Source organism: Passer domesticus, chromosome 28, assembly GCF_036417665.1.
Source record: "Passer domesticus isolate bPasDom1 chromosome 28, bPasDom1.hap1, whole genome shotgun sequence".
Lineage (NCBI taxonomy): Eukaryota > Metazoa > Chordata > Aves > Passeriformes > Passeridae > Passer > Passer domesticus.
In genome coordinates this window covers 2,860,164-2,882,231 of record NC_087501.1, presented here as the reverse complement: position 1 = coordinate 2,882,231, position 22,068 = coordinate 2,860,164, and the positions used below count along the sequence as shown (strand labels likewise).

Sequence of the window (22,068 nt, the reverse complement as noted above, 5' to 3'; positions counted from 1 at the left end):
GGGAACGAGGCCTTTCTGAAACTGCTCCTTCAGAACAAAGATACAACAGTCAGAAAATTGGGTTTAAGGTGTCTTTATTTTATCATTTCCTCATCCTCTTTATCTTAACTTTATGTTCTTTACCTTATCATCCCCTGGAGGAGGATGAGGATGAGCAGAGAGGCACAAGGAGGGGACAAGGCCCATCTGAAACTGCTCCTTAGAACAAAGACACAGCAGCCAGAAATCTGTCTTTATCTGATAATTTATCATCCTCTTTATCTTAACTTTTTAATCTTTATCTTAATCATCCCCTGGAGGAGGATGAGCAGTGGCACAAGGAGGGGACAAGGCCCATCTGAAACTGCTCCTTCAGAACAAAGACACAGCACTCAGAAATCTGGGTTTAAGGTGTCTTTATTTTAGTGTTCCATAAAACCAAGAGGTGTTTAAAAACAAACAGTACCTGGGCTAAAAGCAGAGTACAAACATGCATTAATCCTTCAGTAATAAACAACAGGTTTGATTCTTAAGGCCCTTGAGGATGTAAATGCCAGTCCCCTCACACCAAAGGAAGGCTTTAATAAAAACGAGGAATGAGGGCTGGGCCAGGCTTTTGGGACAGGAGCCCTGCTCAGCTCAGGCTCCCCCAACACACCCGGCTGGAACTGGCTCAGAAAGGCTGCCAGAGGCTGGCCCCAGTGTTAAGGCTTCATCTCTGCTAAGAGCAGAGCATTATTTATTTTATGAATAATAATATTATTTATTGCTTTGGTTCTGTGCAGCTCACTCTTCCCCAGAGGAGAAGAAGTCTAAAATACAAGTTTATCAGTGAGGTACAGGATCCTGTGAGCACAGACCCACGGAGGCACGAGGAGGAAACAAATCAATCCTTCATCTTCCTCACTCGAGGAGGCACAGGAGGCAGCAGCAGCTCCAGCAGGGCCAAGCAGCACCCCTCAGAATGAAACCACCACCCAGGCTGCCCTCCCTCAGAGAGAGAACTCCCTCACTGCCCAAGTAACACTAACATGAGATAAAAGCACCTGGAGTCTTGCAGGACTCTCAGCTCCTAATGCTTGTTTGAGGCCAGGCTGCCCATGAGGGACAGCTCTGCCCCTAAAGCTCCAGACTTTGGTAGCAGAAAGAAACAGGAATAAAAAGGTCATTAACAGCATCTCTTTGATTGTTTTGTAATAAATGTTTACATCTCTGTGCAAATCTATCAAACTGCTCCTCGCTCCAAAATGCAGCATTTGAGACCTCCAGTGGTTTGTGACATTGTAAGCAGACTGCTCACGGGGTGAGAGTCCATCCAGCTGCTCCAGCCCCCCAATAAAGTGCTTTCCTGCAGAAAAATGAAGTTAAAAACTCACCCCTGGGCCAGGAGTGACTCAATAACCCAACCATTTCCAAGGTAGGAGTGTTTATTTCCAGAGAATTAAGGCTGGAAAGTTTTAAGCTTTGGTCCTTGTGAAGTTTTGGTCCTTTGCAGGGCTCTGTTGGTTTTCCAGCTTCCCTCTAAGCCTTTCCTGGGCTCTCCCTACCCTGGCAAATCCCAGATCTGGATCCCAGGGGTCCCAGAAGGCATCTGATGGTTTTGCTCTGTGCCGAGGGCTCAGCAAAGCAAGCCCTGGTCACTTTGCAGTGGGGGAGGCTGTGGTGGCTGCTCCTGCAGCCTGAGGGGATGGAGACACCCCTGAGAGCCCCAGGAGCTCTGCCCTGTCCAGCACACCTCAGCTGCAGAGGCTTTTCCTCAGGCAGGAGCCCCAGTGCAGGGCTGATCACCTTGGAAGGGCTTCAAGGAGAGCTCCAGAGCCCAAAGGATTTCTGATTCCTCAGTGCAGTGTGAAAAATGGTCACTGAGCTCCCACAGGGCACAAGGTGTGAGACCAGGGCTGCCTCTGCCTGCTCTGAACAACCTCCAGGGCAGAAATTTAAGACACTAAGAGAACAAGTTCTGATTTAAAATGTACCTTTGGCCTAAAGTCATTGAGGTAAGAACTCCTATGGTAGGAATGTACCGTGAACCTCAATGTCTCCTACTCCAAAAAACCTGAAAACCTTCCCTTGAAGGACTCTTGGGAATGTCCACTTGATGAGATGAACTGAGATTTGGTCAGCTTACAGTCAACTTCCAGGGCATTAATTCCTTTTAAATTACAGCCCCAATCTGAAGCTGGGCCATCTTTGGACTTCTCCAGTGTAGTTAATTATTATTTTAAAACCAATCAAATCCTCAAGCTCTACTGTACAAGGATTTATATTGCACTACAACTTCAGATGTGGAAAGGAAAGTAACTGATCTCTAAAAGCTGCTACAAAACAAAACCATTTAAAAAAAATCTTCCTAAAGGATCATCAGTGCCTTGCTGGGAAGCAAAACACATCAAAAACCCTCCTCCTTCCCATCACAACCAGCCTTGGGATTAATGCCTGACCTTCCCAAATAATGGGAAGAAACCAAAAAAATAAAAACCAAAAAAAAAAATAAATAAGGTGAGACTTCATTACAACACCTGATGGAACTATTAATCAATCTGAGGGTTGCTCAAGGCAGAAAGAGGAAAAGGTCATTTTCTGTGAGCAGCACAGCCAGCTCCTCCCCCTGCCCTGGGGGGATTCAGTCCTTGCCCACCGACACCCCCAGACCCTTCACATCTTCCCAGCTTTTTTGTTGCCAGCCATGGGAACTCGGAGGATGTTTGGGGTTTCTTCCATGACTCTGACCAGCAGGTTGTCGATGTAGTCCTCGAGCTCCCGCACCTGGAGGTCCTTCCTGGTGATGGTGTCCTTCTGCTTCAGCACCAGCTGGATCAGCTCGTCGTGTGTCAGCTGAGCGTAGGCATAGGCAGGGTCTGAGGGATCGTATTTCTTGGGAGGGAGGGAGGGAAGGCAGGGTCAGAGCAGGCCCAGCACATTCCAAACCAGACACACAGAGCAGCACGGTGACAGCTGCTGCCAAACAAACCTGGGAAAGCTTAAACCAGCTGCTTAAATGCACACTGGGAAAGCCAAATTCGGGTTAGACAGCAAGAAACACCCACCCAGGCCTTTGCTGTTTCTTCCTATTGCTTTGAAAAATCTGTTTTTAACCCCCAAGCAGCATGAGGGGTACTGGGCAGCTTCTGCTGACTCCTCCAGCTCCCAGAACACTGCCCAGGCAGGGAGTGTGAGCACAAGAGGCTCCTGTGGGGCATCTCACACAGCTCAGGTGCCACCAGAACACCACAACACCCCCTGCAAGATCTGAACCCCTTGAAACAGCAGTCTGAATCACTCAGCTCCCATCCTCTCCCCTCTCACCAGGAGGAGGCACTGCTGTTATTTCAGTTCTAACTTCCCTATTTCCCAAAAAAACCCCTGGCAGAGCATAAGGGGACCCGTGGTTTTCCCTGCTGAGCCAGGGATGCTCCAGCCTGCCAGGGAAGCTGTGCCTCAAGCCTGGAGGTCTCTCTTGAGGCCAGGATTATGCTGAAAGCTCCTGGCAATCCCACTGCTGACCCAAGTGCATGATTGTGCTCCAAGGAAGTGGCTGTGCCTGAGATTCTCCCCCACAAAACACAAGCCACAGCTCTATTTGTAGGTCAGTCTGCAAGAAAATAAGCATTTAAAGACTGCTCCCACTCTTGGGGGCTGACCAAAAGGATGTTCATGTCCCAGCTATCTGGAATACACAAACTCTTCAAATCAATCAAAGCTTGGGCAGTGAAAGTGCCACTTCCCTCCATACCTTCACACTCATTTCCAGCAGCTTTTCATTCATGGTGCTGATGACATTCAGGTTCTTGCTCTGAGGCTTGTTTGCCATGGCATTCATTGGCTTCACAGGATGGAGTCTGCAACAGGAAAAAAAAAAAAAAAAAGAGTCCTGTTGTTCAGGCAGAAGAGGTAACAGCAGCATGGCACAGATCTTTAGACTGGGAACAAATACAGCAAGAAATTGGGGATGATTCCCTCCCTGCTCTATCTCCTGAAAGAAAAGAGATTCAGCTTCAGGAAGACAAGGTATTTCAGAGTATTTTCCAGTTCTCTACTATCTTTACTGACTTAAGGCATTGGAGATAAAGCAGCAGCAGGAAGGGAAATACATCCTGTGTGTGTCATGGAAGAAAAGCCAGGTCAGGCTACACGAGGAGACAGAACACAGGGCAGCTACTCTGATCCCTCAGAAACTGGTATTTCAGCCTGACTTTCCTAATCAGAACATATTTGTGATCTTACAACACACCAAATACTTCTGCTGTCCTGAGACAAGTGCTAGGCCTTGTCCAATGTGAACTGACACCACCAGCTGTGAGAAGTGCTGTCATTATTGGCCTGCACAGGACTTACAGCACCAATTTTAACACAGAATCAAAATTTTACTTCTATTCCAGCAAACACTGGCCCAGGGGTGCCCTAGAGCCCAGGCAGAGCTCTGCAGGTGAAGTCTCAAGGGCTGACAGGTCAGTGGCACCACTCGCACAGAGCAGGAGCTGCAGCAGTGGTGGTGATGCCTGAGGAGCCCACTGAGGCAGGAAATGAAGCAGTTACCAGGTGTCCCTCCTCCCTGTCTGACAAACAGCTCATCCCCAGCCTTTCTGCCAGTGGGATGAATGACTCCATTCCCCCTGCACCTTCCCTAAGAGCTGGGAGGAGCAGCTGCTCCCCTGGGCACCCTGAGGAGCTGCACAGACCCTCCTGGAGCCAGCAGCAACCCCGCAGTGGGTGACAGCAGCCAAGCCCTGACAAACCCAGCCCCCAGAGGAAATCAGGGCTGTCCTGGCCTGATGCAGCAGCCTCAGGGACAGGTCTGCACCCAGAGGGCAAAGCAAAGCTCACAGTGCACGGAGGTACCTGCTGGGATCCCCACATGCCTCACCTGTGCTGGGGAGACACGGTTTCAGCACCCCGAGGGGTTTGCTTAGGGAACGTTTCAGAGGGTGAAACCCGTGCCTGGAGGAGTTTCTTCTTGCCCGAAATTCCCGCTTTATCTGCGAAGCCCTCGGCTCTCGGAGACTCTGCTCTACGACTCGGGGTGTCAGAGAGAAGGGAATGAGAGGAAGAGGAGGGCTGGCAAGGACTTGACAGGGAGGAAGAGAAAGCAGAAGGCTCAGAGAAGTCACGCTCTGCACACTCCTCAGCGCCTGCACTCCTTTCCAGCTCCTGTTTCTCAAAATGACTGTCACACTCCCTGGAATGAGATGTCACACCTAAGCCTGAGTCAGCTGCCTGCACACAGACCCTGGGAGCACCCACTGCAGCAGGCAGCACAGCCAGGCTCCTTGGCTCACAAGCACCAGGAATGGCTCCTGCTCCTCCTCCTGGAGCAGCCGGGATCACAGGGGCTGCATCAGAGCTATCAGAGAGCTCTGGCTGTTCTCCATGCAAAGGTGTCAAACCTCGGGGCTGCTCTCCATTCCCTAGAACATCTTTGTCACCTGCAGTGGCCCCACAGCTGTCCTGGCAGTCCCCCAGCAGCTCATCATCAGAGCCTCCCTCCGGGATCACGGGAAGACCGGCCAGCGCCGAGCCCCGGTCCCCGGGAACAGGAACTGCAGACCTGACGTTTGTGAGACTGACACACAAACCATCACCACCCGCCTTTCCTAAAGGCCTGCCACTGTTCTTACCTCTGGGTGCCACTGCAGGGGTGACAGTCCCCAAGGAGCCCCCTTGAGGGAGGCACCCAGGAGCAGCTGCGGGCTCAGGGAACGGGAGCCCTGGTGTGGATTTTACACCTTCCCCTGAAGCAGGAACATCAGCCCTCAGCTCAGCCCGGGGAGGGGCTGGGGATTTCCTCAGCAGCACAGCCAGTCGTGGGGCTGGCTTTGGGGGCACAGGGACCTCACTGCCAGCCCTGCCTGGATCCCCTTCCCCAGGGGACACCGTGCAGGCTCTCTGTGTTGCTGGGACCTGAGACAGTGGCTCATTTCCAGCAGGTGGAGGTGCCTGGGGCTCTAACCTGGGCACACATTCTGCCCACTGCTTTCCACCACAGATCTGCTCATCCCTGAGCTTGCTCTGGGGGGATTGTGCTTGGTCAGCCTCTGGCACAAGGCTGTCACTGCTCTTGGAGAGAGATACAACACCTTTGTCACCCCTCGTGCAGGCCTCAGTGCTCCCAGCAGTGACCCCCACAGCTGTTCCATCCCTGTTCCAGGTGGGATGAGAGAGCTCTGTCAATGGGTCTCCCCCTGCTCCCAGCTCACCCCCAAACCCTGCTGGCTCTCCTGCTGCCCCTGAACTCATCTGTAACCTCCCACTGGGATCCAGGGGCTGCTCTCCACCTTCCTGCCCACCCAAACCCACATCACCTGATGGAACACCCTGCCATTCCCCAAGGACAAAGGACACAGATTTCCCACAGCCTGGCTTGCTGCTTTCCAAAGAACCCTCAGGCTGAAGCTGGGCAGAATCCCAGTGTGGCTCTGGAGCCAGCCCAGAGGGGCCAGCAGGGTCTGGCACAGCTGTGACATCACTGCTTAAAGCCACTTCTGCAGAGCCCCCTGAAGCACCACGAGCAGGGTGTCCTGCAGAGGAACAGTCCTGCCCACCAGGAAGGCAGGAAGGGCAGGAACCATCCCGGGAACCTGGCACTGCCTGCGCCCCACGCTTGGGCACGAAGGGATTGTTGGCATTGAAAGGACAGCCAGAGGGGACAGAAGGTGTGCGTGGGCCAGAGAGACCCTGGGAAGCCTCAGAGCCCTCAGGAGCCTGCCCCCAGTCAGCAGCAAAAGGATTCTTGCCCCTGGCAGACACCTGCCCAGGAAGAGGCACTTTGGGAGCAGAGGCTGCAGGGTGATGGGGTGAAGGGAAACGGGCGGTGCTGTCGGGATCCAGGGCTCTGGATGCCCTGTCCCACTCAGGACTAAAGGGGTTCTTGTCATTCCAGAGCTCTGCAGCAAAAGCAGGAGAAGTGAGAGAGGCAGGAGGACTAGTGATGTTTTCAGAGTCTGGCACTTGGACTGCCTGCCCCACTTCAGAAATGAAAGGATTATTGGCACTGCTGATACGGTGCACAGAGAGAAAAGCAGGGAGGGGGTCAGGTGCAAGAGTAGGAAGCGTGGCTTTGGGTTCCTCCTCTGGAGACAGGCCCAGTCTGCAAAAAGGGACAAAAAACTCGCATGTCACTTGCAGATGCAACACGAGGCAGGAACAGACAAGCTTTAGCACCAGCCTCCATCAGCTCTGCCACTGGAGGTGAGCTGTACCTTACAGAGACCTCAGAGAGAGGTCCCCTTGTCTGTGAGACTTCACATCCTTAATTTCACCTTGACCAAGCACTGGGCTTATGTCAGAACTCTCCTGCTGCAGAGCTTGGTTTTGCTGCTTTAAGCACTGCCTCTTTGCACCCCAAGCAGGTTTATTAGTATGTAAAACGCTGCACAGGCAAGAAACTCAAACTTGAGAAGCAGTGAAAATGAGGAGTTAGGCACAGACACAAAACACAGCCTTATTAGTAGGGCACACCTATATATATATAATAAACCCCATACACAATTTATATATTTGTATGAAGGATAAAGGAGCAGAATTTCCGAAAAAGCCTTGTGTACAAATCCACACAAGGTCCCTCTGTGCTGCTGTGAACGATGCCAAAAGCAGAAGGGCTCCAGGGCCACCCTTTGGAAGACCAAAGCCAAGTAGGGAAGAGGAAAGCAGAGACGTTAGAACGGGCATTTCAGACCCTGGGGAGGCTGCAGCCACACAGCTCAGACAGAGTTAGTTTGTGCAAGAGAGCCAGCAAGAAAATTCACCCCTTCAGCACCTGCACAGGTGCCTCCTGCACTAGAGAACCACCACTGCAGCATCACTTACAAGGAGCACCCCTACATCCATCTTTTTTTCACACTGAGGAAGAACTTGGGAGTTGTTCTTTGCTAACAAAGCCACCAATGCCAGCATAAAACCCACAGGTACCCAGAGAGCAGCACCTGAGCCCAGGTGTGGCAGACACAGCCCGCTGCCACCAGCACTGCCCACCCCAACTCCTGCCAGCAGCTGGGACCCACCTGGGTTTCACAGCTTTGGTCTTGGCCGGCGCAGCTCTCTCAGGTTTCTGTTCCTCCTCCTTGGTTGTGAGGGCCTCCTCTGCGTGGTGAGAGTCTCCTGAGGGGCTCCCTCTGCCCACATCTGCTGGGGCTTCAGGGCATTTGGCCTCCTCTTCACTTTTCTCTTCTGGAATTGTATTTTCCTCACTCTGCAGGGTCCTGTCGGGAATAATCTCAGCATCGCTGGGCTTCGCCGTTTCCTTCTTCCCAGTGACCAGGGAGAGCAAGGCAGACTTTTTGTGGTCTGGTTTTTTGGTCTCTCTAACAACCTCGACGCTTGGTGGAACGCTGGTGTCCAGGTGCTCCTCACTGCTGAGCAGTTTGTATGATGGCAAAGTCATGGACTTGAAGGTCTCCAAGGATGTGGACCCAGAGAATGCCTGCCCAGGAGAGGTTCTCCCCATCTCTTCAGGTGATTTAGTGGACCTGGAGAACAGGTTCTCCTCTGAAGCAAAGTGCTGCTTCCTCCTGAGGTTGTGAGGAGAGGGGGAGGAGGTTGGAGTCTTGTCCTTCGTCGTGGTCTCTTCCATATAAACGTGACTGCCATTGATGCACAGACTAGACTTGGACACGGGATCGTTTTTGGATTTAAGGCCACTGAACAAAGACAGCCCATCCTTTTTGGTGTGGTTAGTGGTGCCCTGGGTTAGCTGCCTACTGTCCAAAAAGGCTGGTTTACGAGATTTGAACAGAGGAGAAGGAGCTGGCTTCTGTGCTGGCACACTTTCAAAGGATCCTGGAAAAGAAAACAGGGAGAAATTGAAGATGCAAGAACAACCTTTTCTCTGACACTACAGCAGCCTCAGTGCCAGCAGGGACCTTCTGTGGATTTGTTCAGAAAGGAGAATTTAACCAGCGCTGTGAAAAGTGTAAAGAACCCTTTGGGGGAAGGTTTTGTGCCAACACTCACGTTCTGAGACAGGAGAGGTCTCGGGCTCCTCCTCATCCCACTGTGCCTGGAAGTCGCTGGGCCGCAGCCGAACCCTCTGGGTGGGGGGCTGCTGAGTGGGCAGCACTGACATGGACTGGGACAAGGATGTCTTCTGCAGGCCAGGCTTGGAGAACAGCGCTTTGAACTTGGATTTCTTCTTCTCCTTCTCCACTGCCTCATCCTCGCTGTCAGCAGGGGAGTGGGAGGTGCTGGGGACGATGGCCGAGGCCGTGTCCGAGAGGCCACTGCTCCTCTTGCCCTTGAGCTTGTCTTTGAGCTTCCCAAAGGGAGAGCGGGGCTTGTCCTTCATGGACAGGTCAAACATGCTGGCTGTCATGTTGCTCCTCATGAACTGGATGTCCACCTCGATCTCCCCTCTCTCCTTTTCCTTCTTCCCTGGTTTGGAGTGAAGCTTGTACCACCTGCAGCAACAGGGAGATTTCTTTAACCGCTGGTAATTGAGAACACAGAGGGTGCTTATGGCTGAAAAATCAAATCAGCCCACAGTGTAGGAAAAGAAAGACTTTAATCTTATGGTGACATCATGGTCACGGCCCCAGGTGCCAAAGAAAACACTCCTTATCGTAAACAGAAAGTTATTAATAAGATTTGCTTTAAAACCAGATCAGGAAGGGTTAAAAACAAAGGAGAAAAAACAGAGGCACAACATGGAATTCTTGTATTTCAGCTCAGCCGCTCTCCTCTGCCCTTTCATCTCTCCTCCTGACACTGGCAGGGGCCACAGCTTTGAAGTGGAGTGAGAGCAGCAGCCTCAGAGCTGCACAGGCGTCCCACGCCCTCATACCTTTCATTCCAGCTCCTTAATGCCTCCTAAGCCCAGGAACCCCTAATCAACAGCAGAGAGCCAACCCCAGCCTCCCAGACCTCGGGGATTTCCACTCCCCTCTCCAGGCTCGTGACTGGCACACACCAGGAAGGGCACTGCTCAGCCAGAGCCTTCTCCCTCCCCAAAAAACTCTGTGTGGGCAGTGCCCAGGGCATCCCAAACCACAATCCCACCACCCACACGCCCTCAACCACCCCTCGGTGACACTCAAGCCACATCTAGCCAGCACAGCACACCAGTATGGTTTTGTTTGTTGGTGGAACCGCAGCATTCCCGACCCCACAGGACCCATAGGGAAAGGCTGCCTGGAAATTGCTTTGTTTCTTCCTCCTCACCAGCTGGAATGGGAAAATAAAGGCAGCAAACAGAGCATGCAAATGTGACCTGCCATCAAATTTGCACTTCAACCTCCAAAGGTATGCTGGAAGCAACAAAAGAGAACGGGAAAAGGTGATTTGCTCCAGAGAAAATTCAAAACTAATGGGGATAACTGAAGGAGATGGATTCAGGAATCTGCTGCAGACACTTCAGAGGGAAATGAGGAAGAAATTCTTCCCTCTGAGGGTGGCGAGGCCCTGGAGAAGCTCTGTCTGTCCTGTCCCTCCGAGTGTTCAAGGCCAGGTTTGGAGCAATGCTCTAGTGGAAGCTGTCCCTGCCCAGGGCAGGGGGTGGAACAGGATGGGCTTTCAGGTCCACTCTGGGATTCTGTGACTCTAAATGAACACCTGAGAGACATTCAGGTGCTCTGGCCTGGGCTTAGAAGACACCCAGAAAAGGGCATTTATCAGGAGACCGAGGCTTTGCCCAGTGCCTGGAGCTGCAGCAGCCTGGGGATCACAACCCCTTTGCCTTTAACTCGAGTCAGCACTGTTTTGTTGGGCTTTTTGTTCCAAAGCTGTGATTTCCAGGAGCATCCTGTGCTCGCAGGGCTTCGGTGCCACAATTGATCCTGGGCAAACACCGTGTTCAGCAAAGGCAGCTCAGCCCCGGCTGAAAGCAGCACCCTGGGGGTGGCTGGAAGGAAATCACAGACTGACAACCCCCAAACTACAAAAAAAAAATCTCATTAGTGGCATTTATGCTGTTAGAAAGCACCTGTCAATCATCATCTATCTATTTTCCAATAAAACTGGCTACACATCACCATGGCAGCAGGAACAAAACAGGCTTCAAACAGGAAACCGAGGGCTGCAAACAACTGAAAACATGAGAAACTTCCCCAGGAGCAGCAAAGCTCTGCTTTCCTTTTTTCTCCCCCTCAATTTTCCTCTGCCCAGACACAAAGGAACGCACCCGGGTGCCTGAGGCACCGGCCCTGAGCTCTGCTGACCAAGGGGCTGCAGTGTAAACACAGCCAGAGTCTGACACAGCCTTAATGAACCCGCGGCCTAATTAAGCCTTGACAAGCGGGACGGCGCTCAGGTGAGGCAGGGGAGGAAGGTGATTCATCAGCACATTACAAGGCTGCTGACTCCCAGCAAAACCCTCCCGGGCACCACCCCTGGGTTTCACCGTGCCCGTGTTTGTGTTCAAAGCAGCGAGTGTGACACAGAGCTGGCGCTGGGCAGGAGCGGCCCCGGCTCCCAGTCAGCCCCTGGAAGGTGGAATTATCCACCCCGGCACGCTTCAAAAGTGTTTGTTAGCAGAAATAAATAACCTGGTCCCTGCTGGAAGGAGGCAGCACTGTGAGGATGTCAGGTTTCGGGGGGCAGGCTGGCTGTTTGCTCTGTAGTGGCAGCACTGACATGGAAATGTCTGGAAATCAAACCCAAGGACCAGGCAGGACTGGCTGGAACAGCGCTCTCCAGACCCCCAGCCATGGGGGCTCAGAGGGCTCACCTGCTCTGAGGGGTCACCCCGTGGGGCTTCAGGGGTCCCTGTGTCCCCCAAGAGTCCCCCAGCACTACCCTGGGGCACGGGGTGAGCCCCAGGCTGCGGGACACACGGATTACCATGGGGACACACGGACTCCTTGAGGACACACGGACTCCATGGGGGCACAGGGACTGCCATGGGGACACACGGACTGCCGTGGGGACACACGGACTGCCGTGGGGACTCCATGGGGACACACGGACTCCGTGGGGACACACGGACTGCCGTGGGGACACACGGACTGCCGTGGGGACTCCATGGGGACACACAGACTGCCATGGGGACACACGGACTCCTTGAGGACACAGGGGTCTCCCCCGTGCCTAAGGAACACAGAGATTTCCACCAGGAACAGGGACATCATCCCACGGGGGACTCCTCACAGCATTCCACCCCCGAAGGGCACAGAGCCACCCCTCACCGTCCCCTGGGGCACAGAATCCCCCTCAGACCTCCGAGGGCCGCACAGCTGCCCTCACACCTCTCCGTGACCCCCCCAAAACCTCCTCCCCAGCCTCCTCAAGACCCGGAGGGGCCTCTCCATCCCCCTCCCCGGCACACAGCAGCCCTCACGCCGCTCTGCCCGAGGCCGCCCACCCCTCCCCGGAGCCCCCCGGTCGCACCTGGTGTGCCGCCGGCCTCCATCGTCCCTCAGCGCGGCCAGCTCCACCTCGGCCCGGCCCAGGAACTTGTCGGCGCCGGCCAGGGCGCGGTGCAGCACCGTGAGGCGCAGCTTGGCGGGCGGCGGCGGCAGCTCGAAGGTGGCCTCCTCCCGCCACAGCGGCTCGCCGCGGCACCGCTCGGCCACCGACGTGCGGAACTTGTCGCGGCCCAGCGCCATCACGGCGTACGCGTCGCTGCCGCCCGCCGCCGCCTTGGCGCGCAGCCCCCGCGCCCGCAGCACCGTCACCCGCGCGTGGGTGGGCGCCCAGCCCGGCGCCGCGCCCGCCATGGCTGCGAGCGAGCGAGCGAGGGAGCGGCGGGGCCGGGACGGGCGGCGAGTGCACCGGGACGGGCCCGCGGCGGCGGCGGGAGCGCCGCCCCGCCCCTCTCGCGAGAGCGCGGGGAGGGCGGGGCCTGGGGGCGGGGCCTGGGGGACAGGTGAGTGCAGGTGTGTACAGGTGATACAGGTGTGTGTGTGTGTGTGTGTGTGTGTGTGTGTGTGTGTGTGTGTGTGTGTGTGTGTGTGTGTGTGTGTGTACGTGTACAGGTGAGTGTACAGGTGAGTGTGTACAGGTGTGTGTGTGTGTGTGTGTGTGTGTGTGTGTGTGTGTGTACAGGTGAGTGTACAGGTGAGTGTGTACAGGTGTGTGTGTGTGTGTGTGTGTGTGTGTGTACAGGTGAGTGTGTACAGGTGTGTGTGTGTGTGTACAGGTGAGTGTGTGTGTGTGTGTGTACAGGTGAGTGTGTACAGGTGAATGTGTACAGGTGTGTGTGTGTGTGTACAGGTGAGTGTGTACAGGTGAATGTGTACAGGTGAGTGTGTACAGGTGTGTGTGTGTGGGTGTGTGTGTGTGTGTGTGTACAGGTGAGTGTGTACAGGTGAGTGTGTACAGGTGAGTACAGGTAATACAGGTGTGTACAGATGAGTGTACAGGTGAGTGTGTACAGGTGTGTGTGTGTGTGTGTGTGTGTGTGTGTGTGTACAGGTGAGTGTGTACAGGTGAGTGTGTACAGGTGAGTACAGGTAATACAGGTGTGTACAGATGAGTGTACAGGTGAGTGTGTACAGGTGAGTGCAGGTGAGTACAGGTGATACAGGTGTGTGTGTGTACAGATGTGTGTACAGGTGTGTGTGTACAGGTGTGTACAGGTGAGTGCAGGTGAGTACAGGTGATACAGGTGTGTGTGTGTACAGGTGTGTACAGGTGAGTGCAGGTGAGTGCAGGTGAGTACAGGTGATACAGGTGTGCGTGTACAGGTGAGTGCAGGTGAGTGTGTACAGGTGTGTGTGCATGTACAGGTAAATGTGTGTACAAGTGAGTGTGTGCAGTTGAGTGCAGGTGAGTGCAGGTGTGTGTGTACAGGTGAGTACAGGTGAGTGTGTACAGGTGTGTACAGGTGAGTGCAGGTGTGTGTGTACAGGTGAGTGTGTGCAGGTGAGTACTGGTGAGTACAGGTGAGTGTGTACAGGTTTGTACAGGTGTTTATGCATGGGTGTGTGTCTACAGGTGTTTACAGGTGAGTACAGATGTGTGTGTACAGGTGAGTACAGGTGAGTGTGTACAGGTGTATACAGGTGTTTATGCATAGGTGTGTGTCTACAGGTGTGTACAGGTGACTGCAGGTGAGTGTGTACAGATGAGTGTGTACAGGTGTGTGTGTACGGCTGTGTTTGTGTACAGGTGAGTGAGTACAGGTGTGTGTCTGTACAGGTGAATGTGTGTACAGATGAGTGTGTACAGGTGTGTGTGTACAGCTGTGTTTGTGTACAGGTGAGTGAGTACAGGCGAGTACAGGTGTGTGTGTGCACAGGTGTGTGTGTGTGTACAGGTGAGTGAGTACAGGTGAGTGCAGCTGTGTGTGTACAGGTGAGTGCAGGTGAGTGTGTACAGGTGTGTGTACAGCTGTGTGTACAGCTGTGTGTGTACAGGTGTGTGTACAGCTGTGTGTACAGCTGTGTGTGTACAGGTGTGTGTACAGGTGTGTGTACAGCTGTGTGTGTACAGGTGAGTGCAGGTGTGTGTGTACAGGTGTGTGTACAGCTGTGTGTGTACAGGTGTGTGTACAGGTGTGTGTACAGCTGTGTGTGTACAGGTGAGTGCAGGTGTGTGTGTACAGGTGTGTGTACAGCTGTGTGTGTACAGGTGTGTGTACAGGTGTGTGTACAGCTGTGTGTGTACAGGTGAGTGCAGGTGTGTGTGTGTACAGGTGTGTGTACAGCTGTGTGTGTACAGGTGAGTGCAGGTGTGTGCCGGTCCCTGCGGACACCCTGCACCATCCCTGTTGCGGTCCCTGCCCCGAGCCGGGGTTGATTTCCGCGGCACCGGGAGCTGTCCGGGCAGCTCCGCCCTCCGGGCTGCGGGAACCGGGGCAGCGCTCGGGGCAGCGCCGTGCCCAGCCCGGCTCTCCCGCCAGCCACGGCCCCAGGGCGGGATGGACCCCCCGAACCTCAGGCAGCCCCCCGGGACAGAGCAGGCGGCACCGCGGAGATCCAGAGGTTTATTTCACAGGCAGGGGGACACAACCCGGGATAAACCTGTGCAGACACTGTGAGATGAGAATCCACCTCCCGTCCCCCGGGGACACGGGCACCTGTCCCCAACGAGAGGGGGAACTGCCGAGGGGCCCGAGACCATCCCAGCTCGCTGTGTTTGGAAATTCTCCGTGCTCGGAGCGCTCCTCATTCATTCCCCTGAGCTTTTCCTCTGCTGAAGACGTCGCTGCGGCTCCTGGATTGAGCTCAGCCCCGGAATGCAGCAGCTGGGGCAGGGATGGAAGTCCTGGGAAGGGCTCGAGCCTGCAGGAGGCTCTTGTCTCCTCGGCACACTGTCCGAAACTGGCCAAGCCTGGGACAACAGGGTCCTTTGTCCTTCAAGAGGGCAGAGCTGGCAGTCTGCACATCCCACTGCCAGCGTGCCAGGAGCACCCAGATGGGAGCTTGTCCCCTGTCCACACATCCCTGAGGCTGTGCTGCCCCTCGCTGAGCAGCTCCAGGGCTTCTCCCCAGCTCCGGGTCTCCAGCACGAAGGAGCTGGTGCTGTCCCAGGACCACCAGGGAGATCCTCCTCCTCCTCCTCCTCTCCGGGTCGGTGCAGGCTCCTGGCAGCCCCGTCACCCCTGGCGCTGCTTCTGCAACCCCGGCCCTGCAAGGAGAGGGTGCGAGGTGACACAGGGTCACCCAGCGGGCTCGGCTGGGGACAGGGACCCACAGCCGCCACCCCAGCGGGCGCGGGGGGATCCGGGAGCGGCGTGCAGCCCCAGCGAGCCGGCCCGGCAGCAGCACAAGCAGGGTTAAGGGGCTGCGGCCGCGCCGATCCGGACTCACGTGCCCGAAGCCGGGCAGCAGCCACGGGCTGGCCACGGGCTGCGGTCCCCGGGGAGGGCGGCGGCCAAGGCGGGCAGAGGAGAGGCCGGAGCGGCGCTGGCCCGGCCGGGGAAGCGCTCTCCTCCCAGCTCTCGGCTGCTCGCAGTCAGTCGGATGGACCCGCGGGAGTTTCTCCGCCAGCAAACCTGAAATGGGAGAGCGCAGGGGTGAGAGAACAGACCCTCCCACCACGCAGCGCCCAGCACGGGTGAATCCTGCCCAGGAGACACCTCTACCTGCCCATCCCTGGCAGGAAACCTCTCCTGCCCTCAGGCATCAGGAGAGAAACACGGTTAAAATCCACAGTAACCAGAAGAACTCCAATTTTGTCATACTAATAAAAAACCCCACCCTGTAACTGGAGGTGTAAATCTGTGTCAGGGTGCCGGCTGGGCAGAGCCACAGCATGGGCATCTCTGCCACCCCTGCCGGCCGCTGCCAGCCCCTGCCAGCCCTCCCAGCCCCTGCCAGCCCCTCTCTCTGCGGGCTGCCGGCTCCCGGGAGCGCATTTCCCGTCATGGGACTGAGCGGGATGAAATTAATTCCCTTCCCAGATTTACACCGCTGGAGGGCAAAGCAACCTGCAGAGCCCGGAGTGGCGACGGCAGCCGCAGTGCCTCGCTGGGAAGGGGTCCCCGCGTTTTCCTTCTTTAGCAGCAGAAAGCGGGATGGGGAGGAGAAGGGGGAAATGCCAGGTTTTGGGACACATTCCTGCTCAGCTGGTTGGCTCCCCTGTTCACCACCCGTGTTTCTTTTACCCAGGAACAGCAGCGGGTCCTGGCGGGCTGGAGTGGGACTGGTTGGGACCCCAGTTTTTCAGCCCAGTGGAGGAGCCAGAGTTTTAGGGGAACACCAGGGAGCAGGACAGTGGTGCCCAGTCCCACATCCCAGTCCCACATCGCTGCTCCCCCAGCTCTGCACCGCGCTGTCACAGCACAGTCCCAGCACCGACAGCCCCCCCAGCCACCCCCCAAAGGGCTGAACCGCACCCCCCGAGCCCCTCCCGAGCAAATGCCTGCAGGTACCTACTCATGCAGCTGGGAGCACAGCGCGGTCTGCGCGCCCTGCAGCCGCGACTCGCCCAGGGGCCGCTGCCGGTGGCCACCGCCCGCGGGCAGAGGAGCCTCCTCCGCTCTGCCGCCGCTGCCCCGAGCCTCGCCGTCCTCCCCGGGGCGCCCGGGGGCCGCCTTGCTGTCCCCTGCGGGCTCCCCCCGGGGGCTGAAGGCGCAGGGGCAGCGCTGCAGGTCCTGCGAGACGGCGTGGAGCCGGCGGTCGGCGCGGCGCGGGCAGCACAGCAGCTTGCGGAAGGCGCTCCTGAAGTCGGGGCTGCGGCAGTAGATGATGGGGTTGAAGGCCGAGTTGATGTAGCCCAGCCAGTTGAGGAAGAGAAAGAGCTGGTCGGGCACCAGCGAGCGGCAGAAGACCTTGATGATGTTGGCCACAAAGAAGGGCAGCCAGCAGAGCGTGAAGACGCCCATGATGATGCCCAGGGTTTTGAGCGCTTTGTGCTCCTTGATGGCCAGCAGGCGGGAGGGTCGCCGGCGCCGGCTGCTCCTGCCCGTGGGGCTGGGCGGCTCCTGCAGGAACCTCACCTTGTCCTTGCCGATGAGCTGCACGTGCCGCGTGGCCACGGCAAAAACCCGCACGTAGACGAAGATCATGACGAGCAGGGGCACGTAGAAGGAGATAGTGGAGGAGACGATGGCGTAGGTGACGTTGGTGACGAAGTCGCAGCAGCGCGGGTCGTCGTAGCAGCGCGCCGCCCGTTCGTCCGCCCCGTCCCTCCACCAGTGGTTCATGATGGGGAGGAAGGAGATGAAGGCAGAGATGGCCCACACCAGGCACACCACGGCCCGGGCCCGGCCCTTGGTCACCAGCGCCTCGTACTGCAGCGGGGAGGTGATGGCCAGGTAGCGATCCACGGCGATGGCGCACAGCGTCTCGATGCTGGCCGTGACACACAGCACGTCCAGCGAGGTCCACAGCTCGCACACCGTCGTGCCGTAGGGCCACTGGCCGCTCAGCAGGATGGTGGCCCCCGGCGGCACCACCAGCAAGCCCATGATGAGGTCGGCGCACGCCAGCGAGGTGATGAAGACGTTGGTCATGGTCTGCAGCCGCGGCGTCTTGGCGATGGCCACGATCACCAGCAAGTTACCGGCCACGGTGACCAGGACGGTGAGGCTGATGGCGGTGCCCAGCACCCACTGCCGGCCCAGGCTGCCCGCCCCGCTGCAGTTGCCGGAGCCCCCCCAGGCGCTGCCGTTGCCCGCGGGGAGGGGGCTCATCTCGGCCGGGCTGGGGGCACCGGCCCCGCGCCCCGCCGCGCGCTCCCCGCCGCGCTCCCGGCGCAGCCCTCGGGCCGGACCGGCGGGGCCGGGTCCCCTCCGCGCCGGAGGAGGAGCCTTTAAAGGCGAGGGGCGGCCCCGGGCTGCTCGCTCCGGAGGGCGAGGGAAGGGGAGCGAGCGGCGGCACCTCCTCCTCCCCCCGGACGCGCTGCCCCGGCCCGCCCCGCTCCCCCCCGGTGTCCCCGCCGGACATCTCAGCCTCTCGCCGCGCTCTCCATCCCATCCCTGTGCCCTCCAGCCCCTCTCTGAGTCCCCAGTGCCACACGTCTGTCGCTGCTCTCCACTCACCCCACACCGTGCCCTGCACACCATCCCGCTCCTGTCCTTCCCCGTGAGCCCTCAGCCCTCTGTGCTGCCCTCTCCGTGCACCCCTCGCTGTGCTCAGACCCTCCCCGGGCAGGACAGACTGTCCCTGGTGGGGACAGTGTCACCCTGTCACCCCCCACCCCGACATCAGCACAGGTGACACAGCTCCACCCAGGTGACACTCAGGGCCACAGTCACCACTTCGCTCCCACCTTTATTGCCTGAGCCTCCTTCCCAGTGGATGGAGGAGCCCTTTCTTGCTCCCCTTCCTGAATTTCGGGGGTGCTGGAGTTTGGAGACCCCCACCCACACTTCCTGCCCGTCTCACTTGGCACTGGAGAACCCCAAAACTCTGGGAGGCTCCACGGCCCCAGCGCAGTTCCCAGGGCCCCTGGGCAGACTCCAGAGTGGATCATCCTTCCCTATCAGTTATTTATACAAATACTGGAACTTCTAAGACAGGCGGTCTCCAAACGCGGCAGTTTGAAGTCTCAGCCAAATGGGGGGATGTTGACAAAGACGGAAAAAATATGTGTAAAAACGATCTGGTTGGCATTTCTTCCCATTCATGAGCTACGAAAGCAGAGTCCTGCTTTTACGAGCTTCATCTTTACAAGGCTGTTTTGGATTTTCAGAGCCCTCAGCCAAGGGCTTGGTCGGATCTCACTGAGCTCCCAGCGCCGGCCTTTGCTGCTGGCTGGGAGCGAGCTGGGAATTGCTGTTCACAGGGCACTTTGTGCTGGCCCAGAGCGGCCCCTGGCACACACACAGCCTGCAGGGAGGCTGCTGTGTGTCCTGCCTGCCTGCACAGCTGCTCCGGGGGACACTGGCACTCAGGGCTGGCTTTGGGTCTCAAAGCAAAGCAGGAGCACCCATGGGATTGTCCCTGGGTGATGAGGGCTCTGGGGAGTCACCAAGGGCCAGCCACGGGGCAGGATGCCCAGCTCTGCCACCCCTCTGGGCTGCTGGCTTCCCACCCCTCCCTAGGCTTTCCATCCTCACCTCTGCTTCCCGTCCTCGCCTCCTTTTCCATCCCTGCCTCCATTTCCCCGGCAGGGCTGGGCTCTGCGCTGGCCCCCAGACACCCACGGGGCTGCCAGCCTCATCCCTGGGCATTTTACATCCCGTTTTCCTGGCCTTCCTCACCCTGCAGGGAGCTCCCCCCGCGCTCCCAGCCACAGACAGACACACCGCCCATAGCAGGACAGACAGCCGGGGACAAGCAGGCACCCAGCCCCGGTCCTGACGGCGTCTCTGCGGAGCTCAGAGCCGGGCCAGCCCCCGACAGGAGGGCTCGATGCCCTGCCCGCTGCCGGGGCCGGGCGGGGCTGCGGAGGGGAAGGCAGAGCCCCGGGCTTTCCTCCCCGCCGGGGAAGTAACGCGGCTCCGTATCTTTGTCCCACTTTTACAGCTGGAAAAGCTGAAGCGCAGAGGTGCTGGGTCTCACCCAGCCCTCACCCCCACCCCTGCTGCTCCAGAGCTTTGATCCAAGCCCCCACAGGGATGGAGGCTGTCCAGGGGAAGCACCCTCGTCCCTTTCCCATCCCTGCCACCCTCCAGGACCTCTGGCCTGGCTCTACCTGCACGGCCACTGGCAGTGGGGAGGCAGGGCCAGCCTGGCAAAACGCCACAGGAAGCCAACGGGTCAAGGGTTGTTTAGAAAACTCTGGGAAAATATGTTTATACCATGGATCAGAGCAGCTCCTCTGGCTGTTGCTGCAGAATAAACAATGGGTATTTAAAAATACATTTTACACACAGAGAATCGGAATCAATTAGGGGAGATCCCTGCTTGGGGAGGGCTGGGATGAAGGGAGCAGACTTCTCCTTGCCGGGCAGCACATGGAGTTCCTGGTGCCCACGGATGTGTTTGGAGAGAGGAAACAGATGCCTGAGCTGATCCCAGACACATCTGAGGGCACACGGGCCCTGCTTGGTCCCAGAGAGTGAGGGGTGAGAGCTCAAGTAGCAGCTATGGATAAAACAAAAGCTTTTTATAGCTGAGAACTCACTCCCTCCCTGGCATGTGGCTGCATACTGGTACAGGACACGAGATAAACCCAGCACACGGTGCTGCCACTGCTCTGGGGGACACCAGAGTCCCCTCTCCCCTCTGCCTCAGCCTCCTCAGCCTCCCATGGCAGCACAGGGTCCCAAACCAGCCCCAGTGCAGCAGGTGATGGCACCAAAGTGGGTTTCACCCGCCCATGCCAAGGGAGGACAGCACAGGATGAGGGCCATGGGATGCTCTGCATGACGAGGTGCCAAGGAGCACCACTTCACCCAAATTCCCTTCCCAGGGTGGCAGCTCTGGGCTCGCTGGGGCGGGCACAGGGCCAGGCTGGGCTTTGGGAATGGGTCTGCCCCGCCTGTGTCCCCACAGAAGTGACAGGCTCCCCTGGACTTTGCAGAATGCTTCCCATATCAGATCCGCAAATCTCGCTTTGAAGTTGTTTGGGATTCTCTGTCACCACATTTCCTTGTCAGCACATAAACAGGCTGTGATGAAGCTTTAACCCCTGGGTACTGCCTGTCCCAGGAAGCCTGCAGGAAGCTCCACATAAACTCAGGTCCCCATATAAACCCTCCTCCCCCGGCAAAGGCGGGCACAGCTCTGGGAGCTGCAGCAGTCAGGGAAGGGAAAAATCTGTGTCAGAATAATAAAAAATGATAAAAATGTGCTGTTTCATGGGCATGCTCAATATCCCGAGGCAAATATCCCATAGATAGTGTGTACCCCATAGGGGGTACCCCACAGACAGTGTGTACCCCACAGACAGTGTGTACCCCACATTTACAGGGCTCAGGCAGGGTCTCAGCTGTGTATCTGTGCATCTTCAGACCCTCTTGTACATCTGGAGCTCCCCTGAGCCGGCTGCTGCCCCAGCACAGCTCCCCCATCACCCAGTGGGACGATCCCTGTGCCCCCCCCGGCTCTGCCACCCCAGCCCCGGGCATCCCAGGGGCTCCGAGCTCCCACGTCTCCAACACGCACATCCTGTTTTCCAGGCGAAGCTCCTGGGAGCTCCTGCCTCCCTGGTGATGAAAGAGGCACCCGGAGGTCGGAGCCGGCCCAGCCGGGGCTGAGGTCGCTCTCTGTCTGTTTGTCCAGCGGGGTTTGCCCCACGGACACACGGCTGGGCAGGAGGAAGGAGCCGTGCTGCCCTTCAGGGGCCGGGCAGGGCTGCTGGGGTCCCCCTCCTCGCCTGGAGCACCCCGGGGTGGACAGCTGGGGGTTGAGGGGTGGGAAACCTGCGATGGAGAATGCGGCTCGGGCATGGCTTCAGAGGGCAGCGGAGGGAGGCACGGGTCTGCCCCGGGGCCATGCTGGCCGGAGCAGGCAGCCTGAGAGCCGGCACAGCCCCGCAGCCCTTCCCGAGCCACGGCAGCACCGGGAGAATGAGGGAAAGGGGCACCGAGATCCTGAAACCCAGCCAGAGACAAAGGCTGCACTGAGGCCACGGCGGGTCCTGCTCCTGCCCCCCAGATCCCTGCACAGTTCTGGCTGCAAATTAAAAAAGAAATCAGAGTAAAGCTGTTTTCTTTCCTGCGTTGTTGAGAGGAAAGCCTGCGGCAGCAGCAGGGCAGCGCCTGCAGCAGTTATTCCCAATTTCTGGCATTTCTATCAAGCCTTGCAGGTTCTGTTTCTGACAGGTCCCATCTCCCTCCAGCTGTTGGAGAAGGGACAGTCCTCATGCTGCCAGCAGGACCACAAAGGC

At 57.4% G+C, this 22,068-nt stretch overlaps 2 protein-coding genes across 7 annotated transcripts; both read right to left on the bottom strand.

The window, feature by feature from the left end:
- Positions 1–378: 378 nt before the first annotated feature.
- RAB11FIP1 (RAB11 family interacting protein 1) lies at positions 379–12,704 on the bottom strand. 4 transcript variants are annotated; one of them, XR_010350936.1, is made up of 7 exons: positions 12,292–12,701; positions 8,926–9,368; positions 7,977–8,751; positions 6,279–7,063; positions 4,844–5,155; positions 3,713–3,818; positions 2,716–2,853 (listed from the first exon to the last, which is right to left on the bottom strand). XR_010350936.1 is itself a non-coding variant. In XM_064400303.1 (6 exons), the coding sequence occupies exons 1-6, from the start codon at positions 12,618–12,620 to the stop codon at positions 2,635–2,637; spliced, it is 4,092 nt and encodes a 1,363-aa protein (XP_064256373.1). In that variant the 5' UTR covers positions 12,621–12,704; the 3' UTR covers positions 379–2,634. The 4 variants fall into 4 exon arrangements, 2 of the variants coding, with proteins under 2 accessions (XP_064256373.1, XP_064256374.1); XM_064400303.1 differs by having other exon boundaries at positions 379–2,853; positions 4,844–7,063; positions 12,292–12,704; XR_010350937.1 differs by lacking the exon at positions 4,844–5,155 and having other exon boundaries at positions 12,292–12,700.
- A 2,112-nt stretch (positions 12,705–14,816) lies between these two features.
- On the bottom strand, positions 14,817–18,061 carry ADRB3 (adrenoceptor beta 3). Of its 3 annotated transcripts, XR_010350939.1 has the most exons (3): positions 16,725–18,061; positions 15,657–15,841; positions 14,817–15,474 (listed from the first exon to the last, which is right to left on the bottom strand). XR_010350939.1 is itself a non-coding variant. In XM_064400308.1 (2 exons), the coding sequence occupies exon 1, from the start codon at positions 17,981–17,983 to the stop codon at positions 16,721–16,723; it is 1,263 nt and encodes a 420-aa protein (XP_064256378.1). In that variant the 5' UTR covers positions 17,984–18,061; the 3' UTR covers positions 14,817–15,841. The 3 variants fall into 3 exon arrangements, 2 of the variants coding, with proteins under 2 accessions (XP_064256378.1, XP_064256377.1); XM_064400308.1 differs by having other exon boundaries at positions 14,817–15,841; positions 16,721–18,061; XM_064400307.1 differs by having other exon boundaries at positions 14,817–15,841.
- Between the last annotated feature and the right edge of the window lie 4,007 nt (positions 18,062–22,068).

Coding starts and splice junctions, on each gene's coding strand:
- RAB11FIP1 (XM_064400303.1), bottom strand. CDS start 12,620: ATGGCGGGCGCGGCGCCGGGCTGGGCGCCCACCCACGCGCGGGTGACG. Junction 9,369..12,291: donor GGAGGCCGGCGGCACACCAG/GTGCGACCGGGG, acceptor CTGTTGCTGCAG/GTGGTACAAGCTTCACTCCA. Junction 2,854..3,712: donor TGCTGGAAATGAGTGTGAAG/GTATGGAGGGAA, acceptor CTCCCTCCCAAG/AAATACGATCCCTCAGACCC.
- ADRB3 (XM_064400307.1), bottom strand. CDS start 17,983: ATGAGCCCCCTCCCCGCGGGCAACGGCAGCGCCTGGGGGGGCTCCGGC. Junction 15,842..16,724: donor CTGTGCTCCCAGCTGCATGA/GTAGGTACCTGC, acceptor CTCCCATTTCAG/GTTTGCTGGCGGAGAAACTC.